Source organism: Morone saxatilis, unplaced genomic scaffold (genome assembly GCF_004916995.1).
Source record: "Morone saxatilis isolate NCDOM2014 unplaced genomic scaffold, NCSU_SB_2.0 Contig24, whole genome shotgun sequence".
In the NCBI taxonomy this organism is placed as follows: Eukaryota; Metazoa; Chordata; class Actinopteri; family Moronidae; genus Morone; species Morone saxatilis.
The window spans coordinates 22,758,683-22,777,386 of record NW_023339807.1 but is presented as its reverse complement, the minus strand read 5'-3'; the positions used below and the strand labels follow the sequence as shown (position 1 = coordinate 22,777,386).

General features: G+C 43.5%; 1 protein-coding gene across 1 annotated transcript in view; it reads left to right on the top strand.

The window, feature by feature from the left end:
• Nucleotides 1-18,704, top strand: part of LOC118336581 (DNA-binding protein SATB1) — a gene marked incomplete in the record, with an annotated part of 58,244 nt that overhangs the window by 23,105 nt on the left and 16,435 nt on the right. The window contains 6 exon segments of the mRNA XM_035673252.1: nt 2,442-2,553; nt 3,629-3,706; nt 6,737-7,245; nt 9,834-10,046; nt 13,937-14,008; nt 14,537-14,692. Of these exon segments, the coding sequence (XP_035529145.1) occupies nt 2,442-2,553; nt 3,629-3,706; nt 6,737-7,245; nt 9,834-10,046; nt 13,937-14,008; nt 14,537-14,692 (1,140 nt within the window).

Below are 18,704 nucleotides of genomic sequence, written 5' to 3'. Positions count from 1 at the left end.
ACACACACACACACTCTTATGTACACACACACACACAGAGCCATGCTACCTGTTGACAAGCCCTAGCACAGCCCTCCTGCTGGCACCGCAGTGGCAGCAGAGGCTCCGGTTATCTGCTTGATTTCACTTAGTGCGTATGCGTGTGTGTGTGTGTGTGTGACAGAGCAGTGGGGAGAACGAGGGAGAGAGAGAGAGAATAGGTGTGTGTGTATTGTTTCGTTCACACATACACGCGGGGCCCCCTGTGAGAGGTAGAGTGATGTATTGAGGGAGAGGGCTGATTAATGAGGAGCGTTTATTAGAACATCTGTGTCAAAGATGGCGGAGAAAGAGGGAACGAGAGAGATAGGGAGAAAGACGGGAAGAGAGAGAGAGAGAGAGAGAACTGCAGGCCTCTTGTTTGTTGCCTGGAGCCGCCTTAGCCCAGATATACTGTAAATAAAACATGTCAGGCTGGAGGAGAGGAGTTCATTATCCCACCGATTTACAGGAGAATTCTTCTTCCTTTAAATAGATGGCTTTTGAGATAGATCCTTGGCTTGGGAGTTGGCTACCGGAACCAGGTTAAACTGGAATGTGTGGTTTGCTGCTCTACCAACTGTCATTGTCACAACACCGTTCGTTTTAATTTACCCCGGCTTTTGCACATCATAAGGAATGAACGGGGGAATTGTCATTTTAAAACCACAGTAGGTTGAACTCGCAGTTGATATTTCCTAATTCCAATGTTGCATAAATCCAAAAGAAGGAGCTGCTTCATGCATAAATGTATGACCCATTAAAAGGGCAATTTGACTTCCTAACCCTAACCTGAACTCTACCAGGGTTTTCATTGAATGATGGCTTTTCAGTATATCTATAAAAGACTGCTTTGTTATACCATGCAAGTCCAAATGCGAACCTCTTCACCCTCCCGTTTCTCATCATGATGGCATGATGCACCACAGTGTGGTTGGCACAAATGTGCTCGCTTATATGTGACTTAGAAAGAATAAGCAGCTGAATGGGTGTGACAAAGTGCAACAATAACTGACTTTACCTGGTAAAAGCCGGTGTGATGGGAGTCCACGACGATTAGTGGGCATTTGAATACTGTTGCACCAAGACTTGGCATCTAGCTCGGTCAATGTCTTTGAGAACTCTAGCTTTTATAAACTCCTGTGTGGTGTTATTGGCCCCAAACATCCAATAGAAATGTGTTGCCCTGTGACTCTGTAGGATCACATGAAGCTAACGAAAAAACCCTCAAAGCTGACTAGTGTTTGCTTTACTTCAACCTCAAGCAGATCCCTCCCCTGCTACAGTCTGACGAAGAAAACCTGTGTCCATCTTTACTGCCACGAACTTTGCCTGCATTCGTGTTTTGGTGCGTTCGCTGGTTGCCCCTTGTTTGGATCATCACATAAGGTGGATACAACTTTAATAGGGAGGTCAGGAGTTCAGAGTTCAGCGTTAGATCGACCTTATTTTCTGACAGCACAGCTGCCATCCTTTACCCTCCTTTTGTGCAGAAAAGTCAGAGCCAGAGAACCAGAATCATCCTGTACCAGTTCATTGTGCTCACACCGCCATGCTGCTCTGCCAGAAGGTTCCCCCGCCATCCTCCAAGCGCATATATTATAAGAAAAATGATAAAGATGGCATACCTGTAATTTGAAAACAGATGGTTTGGTTCTTTTGAATATTTATAACAATCAAAAACAATTTCTCCTGCACCAACCTCGCTATTCGCCCGGAGGCCAGCAAGGTGTTAAAACATTCATTTTAATGAAACTAGAAGGGAAAAAAAATATTGCCTCTTTGTTTTTCTGAGGCAAAGGAGGGCGGTTGAAGGAAATGTAGAGAGGGCAAGGAGTCGACTGTAAAGGGTGGAGATGGGAGCACACATGCGTCGGGGAACGAACATGCTCGGTGCGGCCCTCGATCTGCTTGAAGTTGTTGTCTTTAACAGATTGTATAAATAAAGAGATGGAAAAATAAAAGAGGTTTATCTGTTTACATCGCCCCAACTCCCCAGATGCTGGTATTCAATACGCTGCTATCTTCTTTCTTTTTGAAGGCATATATCTCTCCTGCTGCCTGCTCTAGAGGTCAACAGACTCAGAACTCAGTTGACCTTGTAATTTACCCACTCTGAAATAAAAAAAAAGTTCAGACAAACTCAACGGCATTTGATAAAAAAGAACAGATAAAGCCTTGTTTTATTTAATTTGTTTCACCTTTAGAAGAAGGAGACCCAAAATGTCTGCATGTCTTGATACTTTTCAGTTGGCTTTTTTTAGTGCTGGGTTTTACCGTGTCCCTATCTTTTATTTGTTTTGACAAGCTACAGTGTTACTGCATGTTTCACAAGCTTTAATATTATGTCTGTATTTTCCACAATGAGAATCTAAAGTCTCTCTCTCGTTCTCTCTCCCTCTCAATCAATCTCTCTCTTTCAGAGTATGATTTCCTCCATTGTGAACAGCACTTACTATGCAAATGTGTCGGCGGCGAAGTGTCAGGAATTTGGGCGCTGGTATAAACATTTCAAGAAGACAAAAGATATGATGGGTAAGCAAAACGGAGGGGCGCAAAGTATGGCGCTCACACTTTTGTCTCTTTACACACACATTCACACACACATACGCACCAGTCGCCACTACAATATGTTCTCTAACCGACCGTCTCTTTGTCCTCCTGCCGTTGCATGAAGCAGAAATACATTTTTATCTTGTTATCTAATAATTCAAGATTACTCCACACTGTTTTGCATTCGAACTCAGCGTTATCTTTGATTTATCCATTATTGCTTTAACTGAACACTAATGCAGGAGCCAAATTGAGGCCTCTGACTGTTTTATTTTTTGTTTGTGTGCGAGTATAACGCTTTAGTTTTCCATGAACAAAAGGCAGCGATGACTTCAACCAGCCACCGCCTAGTCTGAAATTCAATTAGATTTTCTTATCAACCCTCTAACAACGCATGCTTTATATTATCTCAAAAAAAATCCCCTTTGACCCGCCAGGAAATGAGGTTATATGATACTAGTAGCACCCTAGCTGCAGATAGAATTCCGGTATATTTTTATGTCTTTTGATTAAGCTGAACACCACTCACTGTTGCAAGGCTCATAAGGCAACATAATGTTGAGATATTAGCTTTAACAATCTGTTGGACAATCTTTTTTTTCTTTGCCAGTGTGCTACTGCTCACGGTGATGACAGATGAGATATTATATCAAAATGTTTTCACAGCCTCCATGCAAATAGCGTGTTGTGATCATATCTTATCTGATGTTTTTTTTCTTCTGTTAAAGTGGCAACATACGCTGGGAACATTATTTACTTCAGACCTGCTGTACTTGTGTATTCTCTCTTGCATACTCCTACACATTTTCTGTCATAATTGTTTTCTATCTGGTTTTATTTTCCTCAAAAATGGGGCTGCTGCAGCTGCCAGTATGGCCTTAGTGATGTCGGTGTTTTAAATGTCATATTTCTTGCTTAGCTGGAGTGGGAGAGAAGTACTGTAGAAAGCCTTAACCCTGTGTTTCTTTCCTCACAACTCTTCTCTGTATGCTGTGCGTGTGTGTGTGTGTGTGTGTGTGTGCATGTGCGTGCCCTGCCCTGCCATCCTACTGTGTAGGCATGCGCCAACCCTCCCAGCTGGAGGGCTACCTGGGGACATGTGTCCTCCGAGAGAGCCCGCGTGCCAATGCACTAGGTATGTTGCAACATGGGCACACACACAAACACACACCCTTTGGGGTTTTTTTTTTTTTTTCCACTTTCGAGCACATTGTGTTTGCATAATGTAACTCTTTACCATAACCTTAACCACAACCACTGCACACCTAACCAAATTCTTACTGTAACTTTAACCTAACCTGGAAACCTAAACTTGCACAAAAAAACAAGTTTTAAACCTAAATTTAGATCTTTACTTTGTGTGGACGAGGTTTTTGTCACCACAATGTTCCTGTCTGAACAGATTTTGATAGATGTGTGGCAAAAGTACAAAAACACTGACACACTGATGTGTCTAACTTGTGGAGAGCTACATTCCTTCCATAGTACCTAACCTTACTGCTTAATGTTAGATGACTGTCTTGCCTAAACTGAATCTCAATTAAAATCTTATTCTTAATCCAAAAACCAAATAACCACAAAGTCAAATTAAAATGAAAAATGACTTTCACTTAATTAGCTCATACTTTGGAATTTGCAACCAACCCTTCCTTCACTCTTTCTCATCTCAACAAACTTTTAAAATGTGGCAACAACACGGTCACCTTAAATAGTCTTTCCTTTTGACTTTAAAGAAACATAAACTGTTAAATGTAGATAAGTCATATCACTCTCTTTGGGAACATCAAGCCCTGATTAGAACAAAACCACAAATGTATATAAACAGAAGCAGCGACAACATCTCAGGATGTGCTAAACACATTCATACCAACTCTATTGCCATGTTAGCTAAACCTCAGACACAAAACCTTGGCACACAAACTTTCAGGTGCCCACAGTGCGCCTACGGCGGCTCCCCCAACCTCAATATTCATGATGGGCTTCTGTCTGCTGTACGTGACCACAAATGGGCAAATGCCAAGTCTGAAGGCTGGAAGAGAGAGTGGCACGGTCATCCCTTTGCGCGTTTGGCACTGGCGTCAAATGTGACTCTGCATTTACTTCACCACACTGCATTTAGCAAGCAGTTTGAGCCTGAAGTCAAGGGGAATAAGTACCTGGTCACAGGTACTGGCAAGCTGCTCTGCTGCTCTGCCAGCTGAAGTGGTGTTACCAGCCTCCAGCGAACGTTTCGTCTCCTCTTTTGACGTGGCAGCGCTGGTGCAGGGAAGCCAACACGGGAGAGAGAGTTGGGTCACTTTGTATGTTCTCTCACTCACACACACACACATACACACACTCCCTCCCTCCCTCAGCCCACATCCCATTCCCATTGTGTGTTTAATCCGGGGCTCTTTTGTGGCAGGATTCCACACGAGGACTCCTGCTTCTGTGGCAGCCTTTTTCTCCCAGGGCCTGCCATGCTCTTCTGTCACCCCTTCTCTTTTCAATTTGCATGGAAATGCCTCCGTGTGCCTGTGTGTTTGTGTGTTGTGAGCATGCCCCCCAGCAGTCTGTGCGAGCGAGCATATGCACACACACACACACACACACACATTCACACACATTCACATATGAGTGAATAGACACGCCATACCATCAGAGCCAGGGAATGCCAGGGATTATGGGAAGAGATGTGATTATTACCAAGATTTTTTTTGTTTTGTTTTTTCCCCCCACATCATTTGTTTTCGACAAACGCTCAGTAGACCCGTCTTGGCCGGGTGTTTTGTGCTTGCTGACAGTTAAGAAACAGGCAGCTCAAACACACGATTATTGTGGGTATTTTTGGAAAACATCCATGCACTTAATCTTTCATCTGCTGAAAAATTCAGCTTGTTGAAGACCCCCCCCTCCTCCCCTCTTCCCCATAACAGCAATTTACTCTTTTCACAATCTCATACGACGCCTTTCTGTGGGATGTGGAGGCCGCAGCACACTTTTAAGGTGTTAATGTTGCCATCCGTATGAATTCTTAAACGCTGCCCCCTCACTCACTCGGCACGCAAAAAAGCCTCAGCATATGTGAATTCCTTAAAGAGAGGCGGAAACCAGAAAACATTCAGCTGCTCCAAATGCTCATTCACTTCGCTGTGGGTAGTACTTTGAATGTTAAATCATTGTTTTCATCCTCTAAGCACATCATTTAAACCTGTCTTAAAATATTCCCTAGCAGCCATTATGGACTTAAAGATTCCCAAAGCAAGAGATGCCGCAAAAATCTCCAAAATGCCATTAAATGACGCCACATACATATTTATTTTTTTTTGTTTTACAAGTCAAGTCTGTTTTAATGCACTTAAATAGGCCCGTTTCTCAGGTTACCCGCTGTATCCCCTCATGTAGTCCTTCTCCGTTCACTGCTCCCTACATTTATATTTAGTCCATCCTCCCCTAAAAATGTCATATTGGCTAGCTTGTGTTCCTTATTTTAGAATTAAGGATGTAAAGAGAGAATCAGATTTATCAGTGTTGCTTTTGCCTTTTGTGGACAAACGCTCACACACACACACACACACACACACACACGCGCGCGCACACATTAATCCTGTACCTACACATACACACACTCCACTGTCTCTCCAAGATCTTTTTTTCACATGATGAGGCCACAGACGTTCTGAACTTAATTTCGAAGGCATGGGTTGTGGAAGACACAGGTCAAACACAATGAAGCTCTTTTATCTGCGTTTCCATCTTTTTCTTTTTTTAACCAGTCGTTGGCTGATCAGCTGTTTCATATCCAATCAGGGAGGAAGAGGCCTGTGAAGGGTACTGGTTGGGAAAAAGACACTGAGCTCCTGTATCTTTAGTAGTTGGCGGTTTGGGTTTCTAGATATGAATATGTGCTGGTAAAAAAATATCTTCCCTTCCCATAAGTCACGAACATAAACAAGAATTTTAGAGGCTAAACTTTTATCTGACGCAGAGTCGAATTTCTTCTGATTAGAAACTATAGCTGTGGTGACGTTAAACTGGTTTCTCTCTTCCTCCTTTGTGTTTTCTTTGGGGTGTTTAAGACGGACCTTAAACCAATAATTCACCCTTTTCTTCCTGTCTTTGTTTCTTCCCCCTCTGCCTTCCACTTTTGCCCTCTCTTTGCACGTCTTTCTCACTCGTCCACCAGAGATGGATGGGCTGTCTGACCTCTCTCCACCCGGCTCTAACCACAACCACAACCACAACCACAACCACCTGGGCTTCTCCCAGCAGCAGCAGCCCATCCCTGGCAGCACAGCAGAGCAGACTCCTTCCTCGCCGGTGCCCCCGTTGTCTCACGCTCCACCACCACACGGTGGACAGACTGGCGGCCGACAGCCCCAGCTTCCCGGTCTGCACCACCCAGGTCTGGTGTCCACGCCCATCAGCCCCCAGCTGGTCAACCAGCAGCTTGTGATGGCACAGATCCTCAACCAGCAGTATGCAGTGAACCGGCTGCTGGCGCAGCAGTCCCTGTCGCAGCAGTACCTCAACCATCCACCTGTTAGCCGCAACTCCCACAACAAGCCCCTGGAGCCACAGGTGGCATCAAACACAGAGGTGTCCTCCGAGATTTACCAGTGGGTGAGGGATGAGCTGAAGCGGGCCGGCATCTCACAGGCCGTCTTCGCCCGTGTGGCCTTCAACAGAACCCAGGTGAGGACGGGAGACAGATGGGCTGGAATAACAGGGACTACTTTAACTTTAAAACAACGAGAAAAACATTGAAACATGGTCTAAAATTATCAGAACTGGAATTATTGTCAGTAGTAAAAGTTGAGTTGACTTCCTAATGCTACTTGTGATAATGAGGTTCTGTTCTGGCAGACTGTAAATTCTCAGATTTAACCACATTAAATAACAATCTAGGTCAGTGGAAGTTATGTTTGTTATGGACTTTGTGGAATTCATCAAAACAAAAAAGTTCCATGTGATACATAGTGATTAAAGACGTAATATATTTTTTTTTATTATTTAATTTTAATTTTTTATATATAATTTTATCTGCCAGTCTGACTCATATTCACAAGGTAATAAAACATGTGGGGGGCATAAAAAGGACACTCGAATTAACTGGAAAACAGTGGATCTTTGGCGGTATCGTCATGCAGCACCACTGACGTTACATGGTGTGAGTAAGTTTCATAAAACACTTAAAGTATATCCCTCACTGTCTCAAGATACCACACCAACATCCTGTCTGAAAAGGAAATTACATCACATTCAGGAAGTCATAAAACAATTAACGGTACCTCCTTTTAATAATATGTTTGAACTGGTTTACTTTTACAGCGTATATCTCATTCATAATTCTCACTCCAGCAATCTAGCACTTCTACTGTACTTCAAGACAGCTGGCAGCCTGCCACGTGCGAGACCCAGGCTCGGTCATGGCGTGTGTTCTCTCCCTGCCAAAATATGTGGTTTCACTTCATAGTCAGAGGCCTTACACGTTCCCACACACACACACTCTCTCACACACACACTCTTACACACACACACACACACACACACACAGAAGGCAGTGATAATGTCTTAAGACGTACCGTCTGTATTAGAAGAGGGTTGGAAGGAGGTGACGGCAAACCTCATTACCACTACATTTTCTTTGGAGTTGCTGTGTATGAAAAAGGAAAAAAACAGAAACTGATAAGGATCTATTAGAATTAGAGCAACCCCCCTCCACCCCACCAAAAAAAATTAACGTGTGTGTGTGTGTTATATGGTAGAGTCAGACAGTAGTGTTTTTGTGCAGATTGGCAAGCTCCCACACAGTCTTATCTGTGGCTGATATGAGGAATTAGCTCAAGAGTTTGCCTTTGGAGGATTATTTATTAGGCGTGTATTTTTTCCTCGAGTCTGTGTTAATAAAAGGAGAAGGGGGGGAGGGGTGTCGAGTTGTGACATGAAGGGGCCGCTGTTGATGCAGAAGGTTGATCAGAGGAGGCGCAAGGGGAGGAACCGAGGCTTTTCTTTTTTTTTTTGTTTAGAGACGAAACTGATTGACCAAAGAGATAGACAGACAGAAAAGGGTTGATGGCGAAGAATGATAGGCATGCACATGCTGAAGAATGCAGACACCGACACACACACAGTAGAAAACATAAATGAGATATGCCACTAATCCATCCCCTGAATACTTGTGTACATCAAATACACAGTCCCCTTCGCCATAAAAGCGGATTCCGTTCGAGTATCTGTCCTCACTTGTCTGGATACCTCAGACATACCTTTTTTAAACATGACACATAGCTGTGTACATTTTAATAGTCAGACAAACGACACCAAGCGCATATTTGCCGCTCTACACATTTCCTGAAAAGGTCTTGCGTGCTCCGAAAAAATACATAAAAAAATAAAAGCACAAGCATGTTTTCCCCATCACCTTGTTTTATTACCAAATCACACCTATTGATGGTGAGACAAGCGCAGCGATGGTTTGCACAGTGTGTGGCCAAGAGCTGATGAAAAGGCCCAATCACACGTCTCTGATAATGGAGTCATCGCCGTCTCATAATGATGGAATTGAGCGCTATTGAAAAGTAAACAGAGGATACACTGATTGCCCGCCGTACAAGACTTTCATATTTCAGGCAAGTAGCTGCGGCTCTTATCCAAAGCAACATACGGCTCTAAGAATAATGTCCAAGATCTGCGAAATTACACACAACAAGTGTTAGCGGTTCAAAGGCCACACAAAAGTTTCAGTGAAGTAGTTTTGTCACCTAAAAAACGAACATCGATGAAGTGTTGGAACAGAACTAGATATATTTTTTTTAACTTGAAGACAAAAGCTCTGCAGAGAGTTGTGAGGATACGGAGGAGGGTGGGAGAACGTGAACCGATAATGTGATTTCACAACAATAATGATGGAAGGTAGAGAGAGCGACTGCTGACTGTAGAGAGAGTTGAGTCTAATGGATGCGTGGAGGCACGGTCATAATCAGCAGACTCCGAGAAGAGAAGTAGACAAAGGAAAATCCTGTGACCCCACCTGCCTCCAGAGAAACACTGTGGAGCTAAAAGGTAGAATTAGTTTACAGTTTAAGTGAGTGTCACATCTCCATTGTCATAAGAGTCTCCATCTACTCTCACGGCTCTTCTTTGCTGTGTTATTTCAGAATCCTCCAATGTCATTATTCCCCTCTTGCTTGGCATTCTCCCCCTGCTTGCCCCATCACCTCCTCTCCATCGTTCTTACTCTCTTCGGTTTTCTCCGTCTCTCCTCCCGCGCCGTCTCTCAGGGCTTGCTGTCTGAGATTCTACGCAAGGAGGAGGACCCTAAAACGGCGTCCCAGTCGCTGCTGGTCAACCTGCGCGCCATGCAGAACTTCCTGCAGCTGCCGGAGGCTGAGCGCGATCGCATCTATCAGGAGGAGAGGGAGCGAAGCCTGACGGCGGCCTCGGCGATGGGCGCCGCTCCACTCATCAGCACTCCACCCAGCCGACCTGTACAGGTACCAGAGATTTGATTTCATTGTGCATGTTTTCCTGCGGTATTCCTGCGTTTATGTTGCAGATAACACATTGTTATTTTGGTTATTTTTGTTACTCAGTAGGACCTAATTAGTAGAGTTTTAGTTTTACAAACATTTCTTAGAGGCAGAGCTGCTCTATAGACAGAAATATTCACACAAATTGGTACAAACCTTAATCTGTAATAAAGTCAAGGGTTAAAGGCAGATTTATAATCCTCTGTCAATGTGATGCTGCTTTAGATGCCTAAAACACGAGATCTATTTTATGGTTTGTTGTGGCACCACTGCAGCACTAGATGAATGTGTCGTGCATTGTAACCCAGTATTAAGCATCTATTATACACCTAAAGTAATATTCTTTAATTCACTTTCTGAAAGAGAAACAACTATCATGTAGAGAAGAACTGGAAATGTATCTGGCGTTATTTAAAACGAAAAGATTTGCATTTGTTCACCGTTCTTTATTATCAACTAGCGCTATCAGTAGGTGGGGGGGGGGGGGATGTTGGTGAAAACGGCAATGCGGTCCGGAGACAACCGTCCACTTCTCACAGTCTCCACGTAGCCCAGAGAGTAGTTATATTTCTGAGGGACGCATATCAGCTAAGATATAGATGGGGCCCTTTATGCAGCTATGAAGCGGAGCTAAATCCAAGTCTAGGGAACAGGAATCCAGTCAGTTACTAGCCAAACCAAATAACTAACTGATTAAACCACTTTTGCAAAAATCCTCTAATGCACAACCTTGTTACACACCTGGGACATCAACTACCATTCAAGTTTGCCAGCTAGATAACTTTCGCAATAACAAAATGTGTTGTTGGCTCTGCCCGTTGAGGGTTAACAAGATAATTTCTTCCTCGCAGCAGCTCTGAGTCACAGAAATATTTGTAACTAGACTTTCTGCACCAGGTCAAAATATTGTGAAATATTCCAATTCCAGTAACTGTAAAGAGAGCGAGAGTTTTAGTTTTTTAGAGTATCTCTTTAGTGGATGAAGCAAAAGTACAGCCATAGTTCATAAAGCAACAAAATGAGAGATGTCAAAGGCTGCATTCATTCATCAAATAAAAACATGGGAATAGATCTGGTCCTGTGAACCGGCTATTTCAAGATATCGTTGGTTTTTGTGTGAATGTTTTTAGTTTCAGTCAGGGTTGAGAACAGGTATGCAGGTGTGACAACAGGTTGGAGTGTTTTTAAGAATTTACTGTTGGTCTTTGCGGCGGTGTCATGGACTAAATCCCTGCTTGATCTACAAGAAGTTACACAAAACATCTTTCTTGTCCCTTTTTCAGTCTACTGGAGTGTAAAAAGTGCGTGTATATACATTTAGCACACATTCTGACTGTACAAACACAGGCACACTCGTGCTTCGCTTTGTTTACGTGTGACAACATCGGCTAGGGTGGTGCTTGTTTGCATGCCCGCTGGTTTTTTTTTATTTTTTTTTACACACCTTACATTCCCCTCCATTGTATCAGGCTACAACCTGTCTGGAAACAAGTGGAACAAATAAAAAAGCCCATTCGTTCTGTCAACGTGCACACTAGTAGAACATACTTAAATTCGCCCTGCATGTAAATGAGTTCTGCATCATCACCGCCCTCACCACACAGGTGAGAATGGTGCACAAATGATGGATAATTTTTTGTGCTAATTTTGACCTTTTACCATGCATTAGGCAGCATTAACAGCCCTCCCAGTTTCAAAATAAAGCTCACTCAGAGATGACAAGCTCTGTGAAAGATCAAACATCGTTTAGGCAGTCCCCGTTTTGAAATAACTGCGTACCACAGCACAACTTTCCACACTCACCGCAAATCAGTGTCCCTCATTTTTAAGGTATGTGGCAACTTTCTACCACTTAAGCCCATTTGAAGTGCGGTCAGCTGCATCTGGGAGGTGAGAGGGGCGGACAAAGGCTTCCTCTGTCCTGTCCTCGGTGAAGATTTGGCTTTTATTTAGGTGAGGAGAAAAGAAAAGACACAAACACAGGCTCACCCATCTTCAAAATGGAGAGTCCCCATGAAACTGCTCAGCAGGATGACAGTTGCTGTCTTTACAAAACTAGGAAGAAAGAGTCGCATTCTGAAGCAACGGTGCTGAACTTAAGCAGGGCCACTTTGCAGTTCACAGCTCGTCTTTACAATCGGAGGCTGTGTCAGAGATTCAGACCTTTGCACAAGAATGAAACATTTCCACATTAAAATGTCTAAAAACAACTAGGCTAGTGTTATATATTATATATGAGATGTGTTCTGATATTATCCCAAAATTCGAACAATTTTAAAACCCAGACAAATCAGCGTTTCACTTGGTCGCCTGCCATATGGCGCCACATCCCCTTTACCCCGTCTAGTTGCTCTAACTTCCGGGGAAACACCGGATATGTGAGAGAGCGCGGAAAGAAGTCGGCAAACATATCTAAACATAACGTGCGTAAAACTTTAATACATTAGCTCCTTTTGTGAACATGAACTTCAGTGAAGACGACAACTCCCATGATCCCACGCTGCTTCAAAACATCATCAAAGCTCATATTTTATATACGTTTTCTCTCACATCACATATTGTTTTGTGATGTGAGAGAACTGTGGCAGCAGAAATGACATACCGTGCACTCAAAAGCCCGCTGTTAATGTTTTTATTAACATCCCAGAAGCAGAGATAGGGCTATGGAACGACGAGTTCCAATAATCACATCAGGTGAGTTAGAATAAATATACTGAGGGCCTTTTAGCACGTCTAAGACCAACTTATCGAGCTGTAGAGGTACATAACAAAACAATAAACACATGACTACTACATTGGTATACAGCGTGCAACTATTTCAAACATGGCCCAAAACTCAAAGCCTCTCGTTTCTGTTTTTCACATCGCTCAGAATCCTGTTCTGCACATCCATAGAATATCTCAAGGCATAATATACTTCACCTGTATGACTTAAAGCCATTGACATTTATCACATAGGCCTGTTCCTACACAGGGCAATTCTCACGCGCACACACACGTTCACACACTCATACACCTGGCCATCTGCCAGCCTCTCCTATGGAGCAATGCAGTGTGAATTCGAGCACATAAATCAGCCAGGGTGGCAATTGAGCCAGAGACAGAGGAGTGTTTTTATTGGCCTCGTAAAAGCAGATGCAGAGGTATGTTTCTCTCACGTGTGCCGAAGGGTCGGCTCGACTCCTCCAAAGCCAGTTAGTGCACGTCCAACCTTAACAATTAGCTTGACATGGTAACCTACTGTTCAGACTGACAAACCCACATGGAGCTGCTGTTAAAAAAAAGCAGGATGAAAGGCCCAGAAATGCTCTGACGTTCCAGTTTCACCACAAATTTTAGGCTTATGTTATTGTTTTTAACAGATAATGGTGCTCGTATTAGGTGTCTAGACCCATATATGAATATATATGTTTTTTAAGCACTGGCTCCATCATGAGTTAGTGGCTGTTGGTTGAATGCCATGTACTAGTACTCATACCCAACCCTGTCGATGTCTTCTTTCAAAAGGCCTCGTATGGAATGATTCATATGCTAATGGTTCCTGGGTAATGCTTTTATTAGGATACTTGTTACCTTGTCAAAGGATTTTTGTCAAGATGCAACAAGCCGCTGAATGAAGATGATTTGATTTCACTTGACTTGCATTTATTTTTTAATCACCAGCTTGACATACGAATAATAGCATTTCGTACAACGCATCTAAGTGTTTTTGAGCAAAGTAACGCTGGAGCCGTGTGTGTGGGTGTAATCTACACTCCAATGTGTGTGTGTGTGTGCTTGTGTTTAGTCAGATTACCTTTATTTTTCCTCATGTGAGCCTGAGCCACTGTTGTGTTGTGTTCCTGACACTGTAGCCCCGGAGGGAAGACTGTAACAGCGTAAGGCCCGAGGACTGGAATCCCCGAATCCCCGTGGGCATTTCCCCTGTGAGCAAATAACGCCACCCTCCTCACCTCTCCACCACCAACACCAATCTGAATACACACTTTCTCATAGACAGTAAACACACTGGAGCTTATCATCTCCCAACATGCAACCCACTGCTGTTTGTGAAGCAGGAAATATTAATAGGAGCAACATGTGAATTTATTTTTCAAGTGCAAGGCTAATATTAGCATTCTGAGGTTTTAATTTTCAAAAAATATAGAAAACATGTATAATATATATTTATATATAGAATAGTAATACCACACTATTTTACATTATTACAAAGCTTTATATTTTAATTACACACATGTTGATAACTAGATCTGGGTCAGATAGAGAAGTGAAACATGTACAGATACACACACGAATAATAATATTTAAAAAAAAATATTCAGGTAGAGTACAGTGACCCAGTCCATGCACACAACCAAAATCTATCACATACAAAAGCAAATTCAATATCTGACAAAGTGTTAGAGTTATGAGTGGAGAATGTAAATTTTCTTTGTCTTCACTCTTTCAACCAGGTGAAACCGTCGCCTCTGCCCAGCGAGTGGAACGGCAAAACAGAGAACTGCATCCTCAACATCAACTCCACCATCTACGATGAGATCCAGCAGGAGATGAAGAGGGCCAAAGTTTCCCAGGCGCTTTTCGCAAAGGTGGCTGCCTCCAAGAGCCAGGTACTGAAACACACACTAAACACCTCACTGAGTACAAAAAGAGGTCTGCTGCATACCCAAAGCTCTGATGTGGATATATACATGGTGCTTTCTGTCTTCCTTGGTTCAAGCTTCAATTGCTTCTTTTTTCTTAACATTGAAGCTAAAAATATGTTGTGAAACATGGACTTTATTCAGTATCCAAAATCTAGTCTGTGAAAATCAGTTTGTCAAACAAGGATTTATTTATTGTTTCAAAAGCAGCGTAATGTATAAACGCTGTTAATCATTTCACATGAGTTTACTTTGTAAGTAGCTCTTAGAGCAGCATTTGATGGACCATAAATCCAAACCTTAAATTTTAAAAACCTGCATACATACTCACTGAAAGTTGTCCACCCACACACACACCCACACACACACACACACACAGGGCTGATGGATTTCTTGCAAAAATAAAAGCATGAGAATACAGATCCTTCAGCTTTAAGACCCGGTAATGCCCAAATAAGCCAATCTTTGACCTGGGGAGCATCTGATGTACAGAGAACATTATAAAGAAGAGAAGCTTTTAAAATATTTTAATACTAGATGCACATGCCATCTTACAGTTAAAGCTAAAGAAGTAGAAAATCTGTCCAACCTATAGCAAAAACCTGCCTGAGTGCATCACTGCGATGATTTATCGACATAATGACACATGTCCTCTTTATTGTGGGTTTGGAGTTTAGCAGTCGACACTGTTTCAACACCAAACAAACCTGTTTATATTAGCTCCGCTCAGTAAGACGATGGGGCCCCTGTTATCTTCTCCCAGAGAGCAGGGCGCTCACACAATACAAGCTTGTGTGTGTGATGGAAACAGGGGGGGGAAAAAACCACACCACCAGTTTAACTCTTTATTAAAAGTAATTTAAAAAATGGAGCACTAAGGAGTTATTATTAAAGGTTTTCATGTGTCTGTCGGAGGCAGAGTTGGGAAGACTTCCACAATTGTGCTTGATGAAGAAGATGGGGGGGGAGAAATAGATCACCAAGGGCGGAATAATCTAGAAATATCTGCAAAGGCTTTATTTTTTTCTTGCTGATTAGGATGATTATACCCCCAGATAGCTTTGTTTTACCAAATTGCAGTTTGATGCACAAACCACTGTTTTTGTTAAGGAGTTCAAAGACTCCTTGGAAGGATGGAGAAAGAGAAAGGGGGAGAGCGAGGCGGACGCAGTATTAACTCGCACATGTCTCTCTTTTCTCAAATGACGGTTTGTCTGGGAACAGGTTTCCACCCGGCCTTCTCCACCTCGCTCCCATCTTTCTGTCTTGCCCCTCTACCTCTCTCGTTCCCCCGATTTCTGCCTCTCTTTCACGTTCCATTCATGGCAGGCGGGTGTGAATGTGAATTGAGCAGCAGATAAGAAGTGTGCTAATTATGCCTCTGAAAGGGGGCCTGGGAGAGCACTTATCTCTGGCTCCATCTCGTAATGGGCGCTCCCCGGGCAGCTGGTCTCCCCCCTTACTACCCAGCCGGCATTGCCACAGCTACCAGCACCGCCAGGCCAGGCCAGGCATGCTCCTCCCCATCAGGACCCCTGAACCCTGAAAATCAGAGACCAGCACCCAGTTTTCAGTTGCCATTTCCACACAAATCTTATAAAATCCATCATTTGCTGTATTTGTTTTTGATTTAAAGTGGGGCGAGATTTTAGTTTTACCTATTTGGTTTTATAGTTCTATAGCGTTTTACTTCCCAGAATTCACGTCAGTCCAACCATAGGATCCCCATGTTATGTTTTGTTGACAGCAGTAGAGCGGCAATAATCACTAGTCAATTAATTGATCAGTTGATCGACAGAGATGTAAACAGAAGGCACTTTGCTACAAGCACAAATGCCAAACATTTGCTTCTTAGATGTGAGCATTTGCAGCTGTTGAAATTGTGATAGGCATTTTTTTTTTCAATTTTTTTTTACATGTTATCGACCAGATAAATCAATAATGAATACAACCATTAGTTGCAGCCCTAGAACGCAGCGATTTCCTCTGATCGCACTATTAAATATTATCCATAAAATTTGACACATGGTATAACAGGTAGGTAGGTGAGGTGGTGCTGGTTTTAAGGTATGTCACCACAAAAAAAATACAAGTTAAAAACATTTCTAAAATATTAAATCGCTGCTCAGCTTAGCTACTCATGTCTGCTCATTCCAAAAAAAGACATTTCTGCTGGAACTAAAGAAATGATCACTGCATGTGACCAGAGCATGTTTGTTGGGGGAGGAAATATCCCTCCGGATTCTGTTGAGTATATCAGTGTTAATTGTTCATGAGCTTACTATAGTGTGAATCAGTCAACCAGGCAGAAGGGCAAAATGTATATTTAAATGACATGTTGTAAACGACAGCTTAAGTCCAGAGAGGTTTGCAGCCTTGCGGGGAGAAAATAACCACTTTCCAAGCCTCTGGTAGAGCACGATGCCAGCAGAGACTGCTAGCACCGAGCTGGGAGTGCAGTGTGAATGTGGTTGGTGATGAGGATGGAGGATGGGCTGGACTGGCAGCATGCCCATATGGGGTCCAGGGAAATAATCGCGGGGGGAGGGTGGGGAAGCGGCCTCATCGCTGACGCTGGCACCGTCCTGTCAGCTCGGTGTGCAGTTCAACCTCTGCCTCTCCAGCTCAGCTTAGGATTTCCTAGCATGCTTACGCAAGCACAGGATCAGGTGACCCGGGGATCCGTATATGTGTGGGTATTCGTGCACCATGTAGTACGTCTTAGTGTGTTTATCAGCGGTGCACAGCATGTTTGTCTCATTCACAGAGAGGCAGATGATGAAGCTGAGAAGAGAAGGAGATGAGCGAAAGAGAGAAATAAGAGATGTGGGGTTGAAGGAGGTCACAGGCAGTAGTGGTCCTCTGGGTGGAGAAGCAGTAAGCAGAGTTTACTGATCGGTGCATGCTCCACTGAGTGTACACATAGATGTGTGTGTGCATGTAAGTGTGTGTGTGTGTGTGTGTGTGTGTGCTTTTCTGTGCATCAAATATGGGTTTATGTGCAGGCACATTTGAATGTGTGTGTTTGTGTCTGTTGGTGTGTATGTGTGTTTGGGGGGGCTCCTGGAACGCAGCCATCCTGTCCTCTTAGGGCTCGTAACCACAGCAGGTCTCAGCCACCCTTTAACTGCCCCCCCCCCTCCTCTCTCACATATTCAATGTTGCATTTCAATCACTCTTTTACTGCCACATATTCAGCGCAGTAACTACAGAGCAGTGAATCTAACCCGAGCCATATTACTTTATCAGATTAATGGTCGCCATTCACTTCAAGTCTGGGCATACGTATTTTTTAAGTAATCCATGCAGCAATTCCTGATTTATTAGGACAGATATTACATTTAGTCTTTGATAAAAATCAGAATCATTATTCATGATCCGTTCCTCGACGATACAAACGGATCGAACGCTCCAAGAATGCTTCATCTCCATTTAGCTTCAGGAGATGTCAGACTTGGAGAAAACATCTGCGTGTTACTGGTTCAAATCCAGCGATGACACTGCCAGAAGCAGCTATATTCGCCAAACGGCCCATTTCATTTTAGCCTGCAGAGGTGCGAGCTATGATCTGGATAGCCTGGAATCGGTGTCAACATTATTAACTGGCTCAGAAGGGAAAGAGCGCTATTTAGTAAGCTACTGTGCTTTGTTTTCATTCACGTTAACAGGGGAGGCTTGCTGTGTTGGCTAGCCTGGCAGAGAGGGCGGCTAATGTTCAGTTGAGCGATGGGAGGTTAGCCGAGGGTGGGGTGGAGCGGGTTGGGGGCATTTCCTTTGACACGACTTTTATGTCTAAACACTCCCGACACTTCCTGAGAGGAATTACGCAACGGATGGAATCAGAGTCCCTGCTGTCGTAAAACAAGCACCCTGGGAGCCCCGAGCACCGCGGGGCTCAAAGCCCTCCGACTCCTCAATGACCAGAAGAGTGCAGAACGCAGCCATCGCCACCGACGCCGCCCTCTCTCCCCACCGCTCC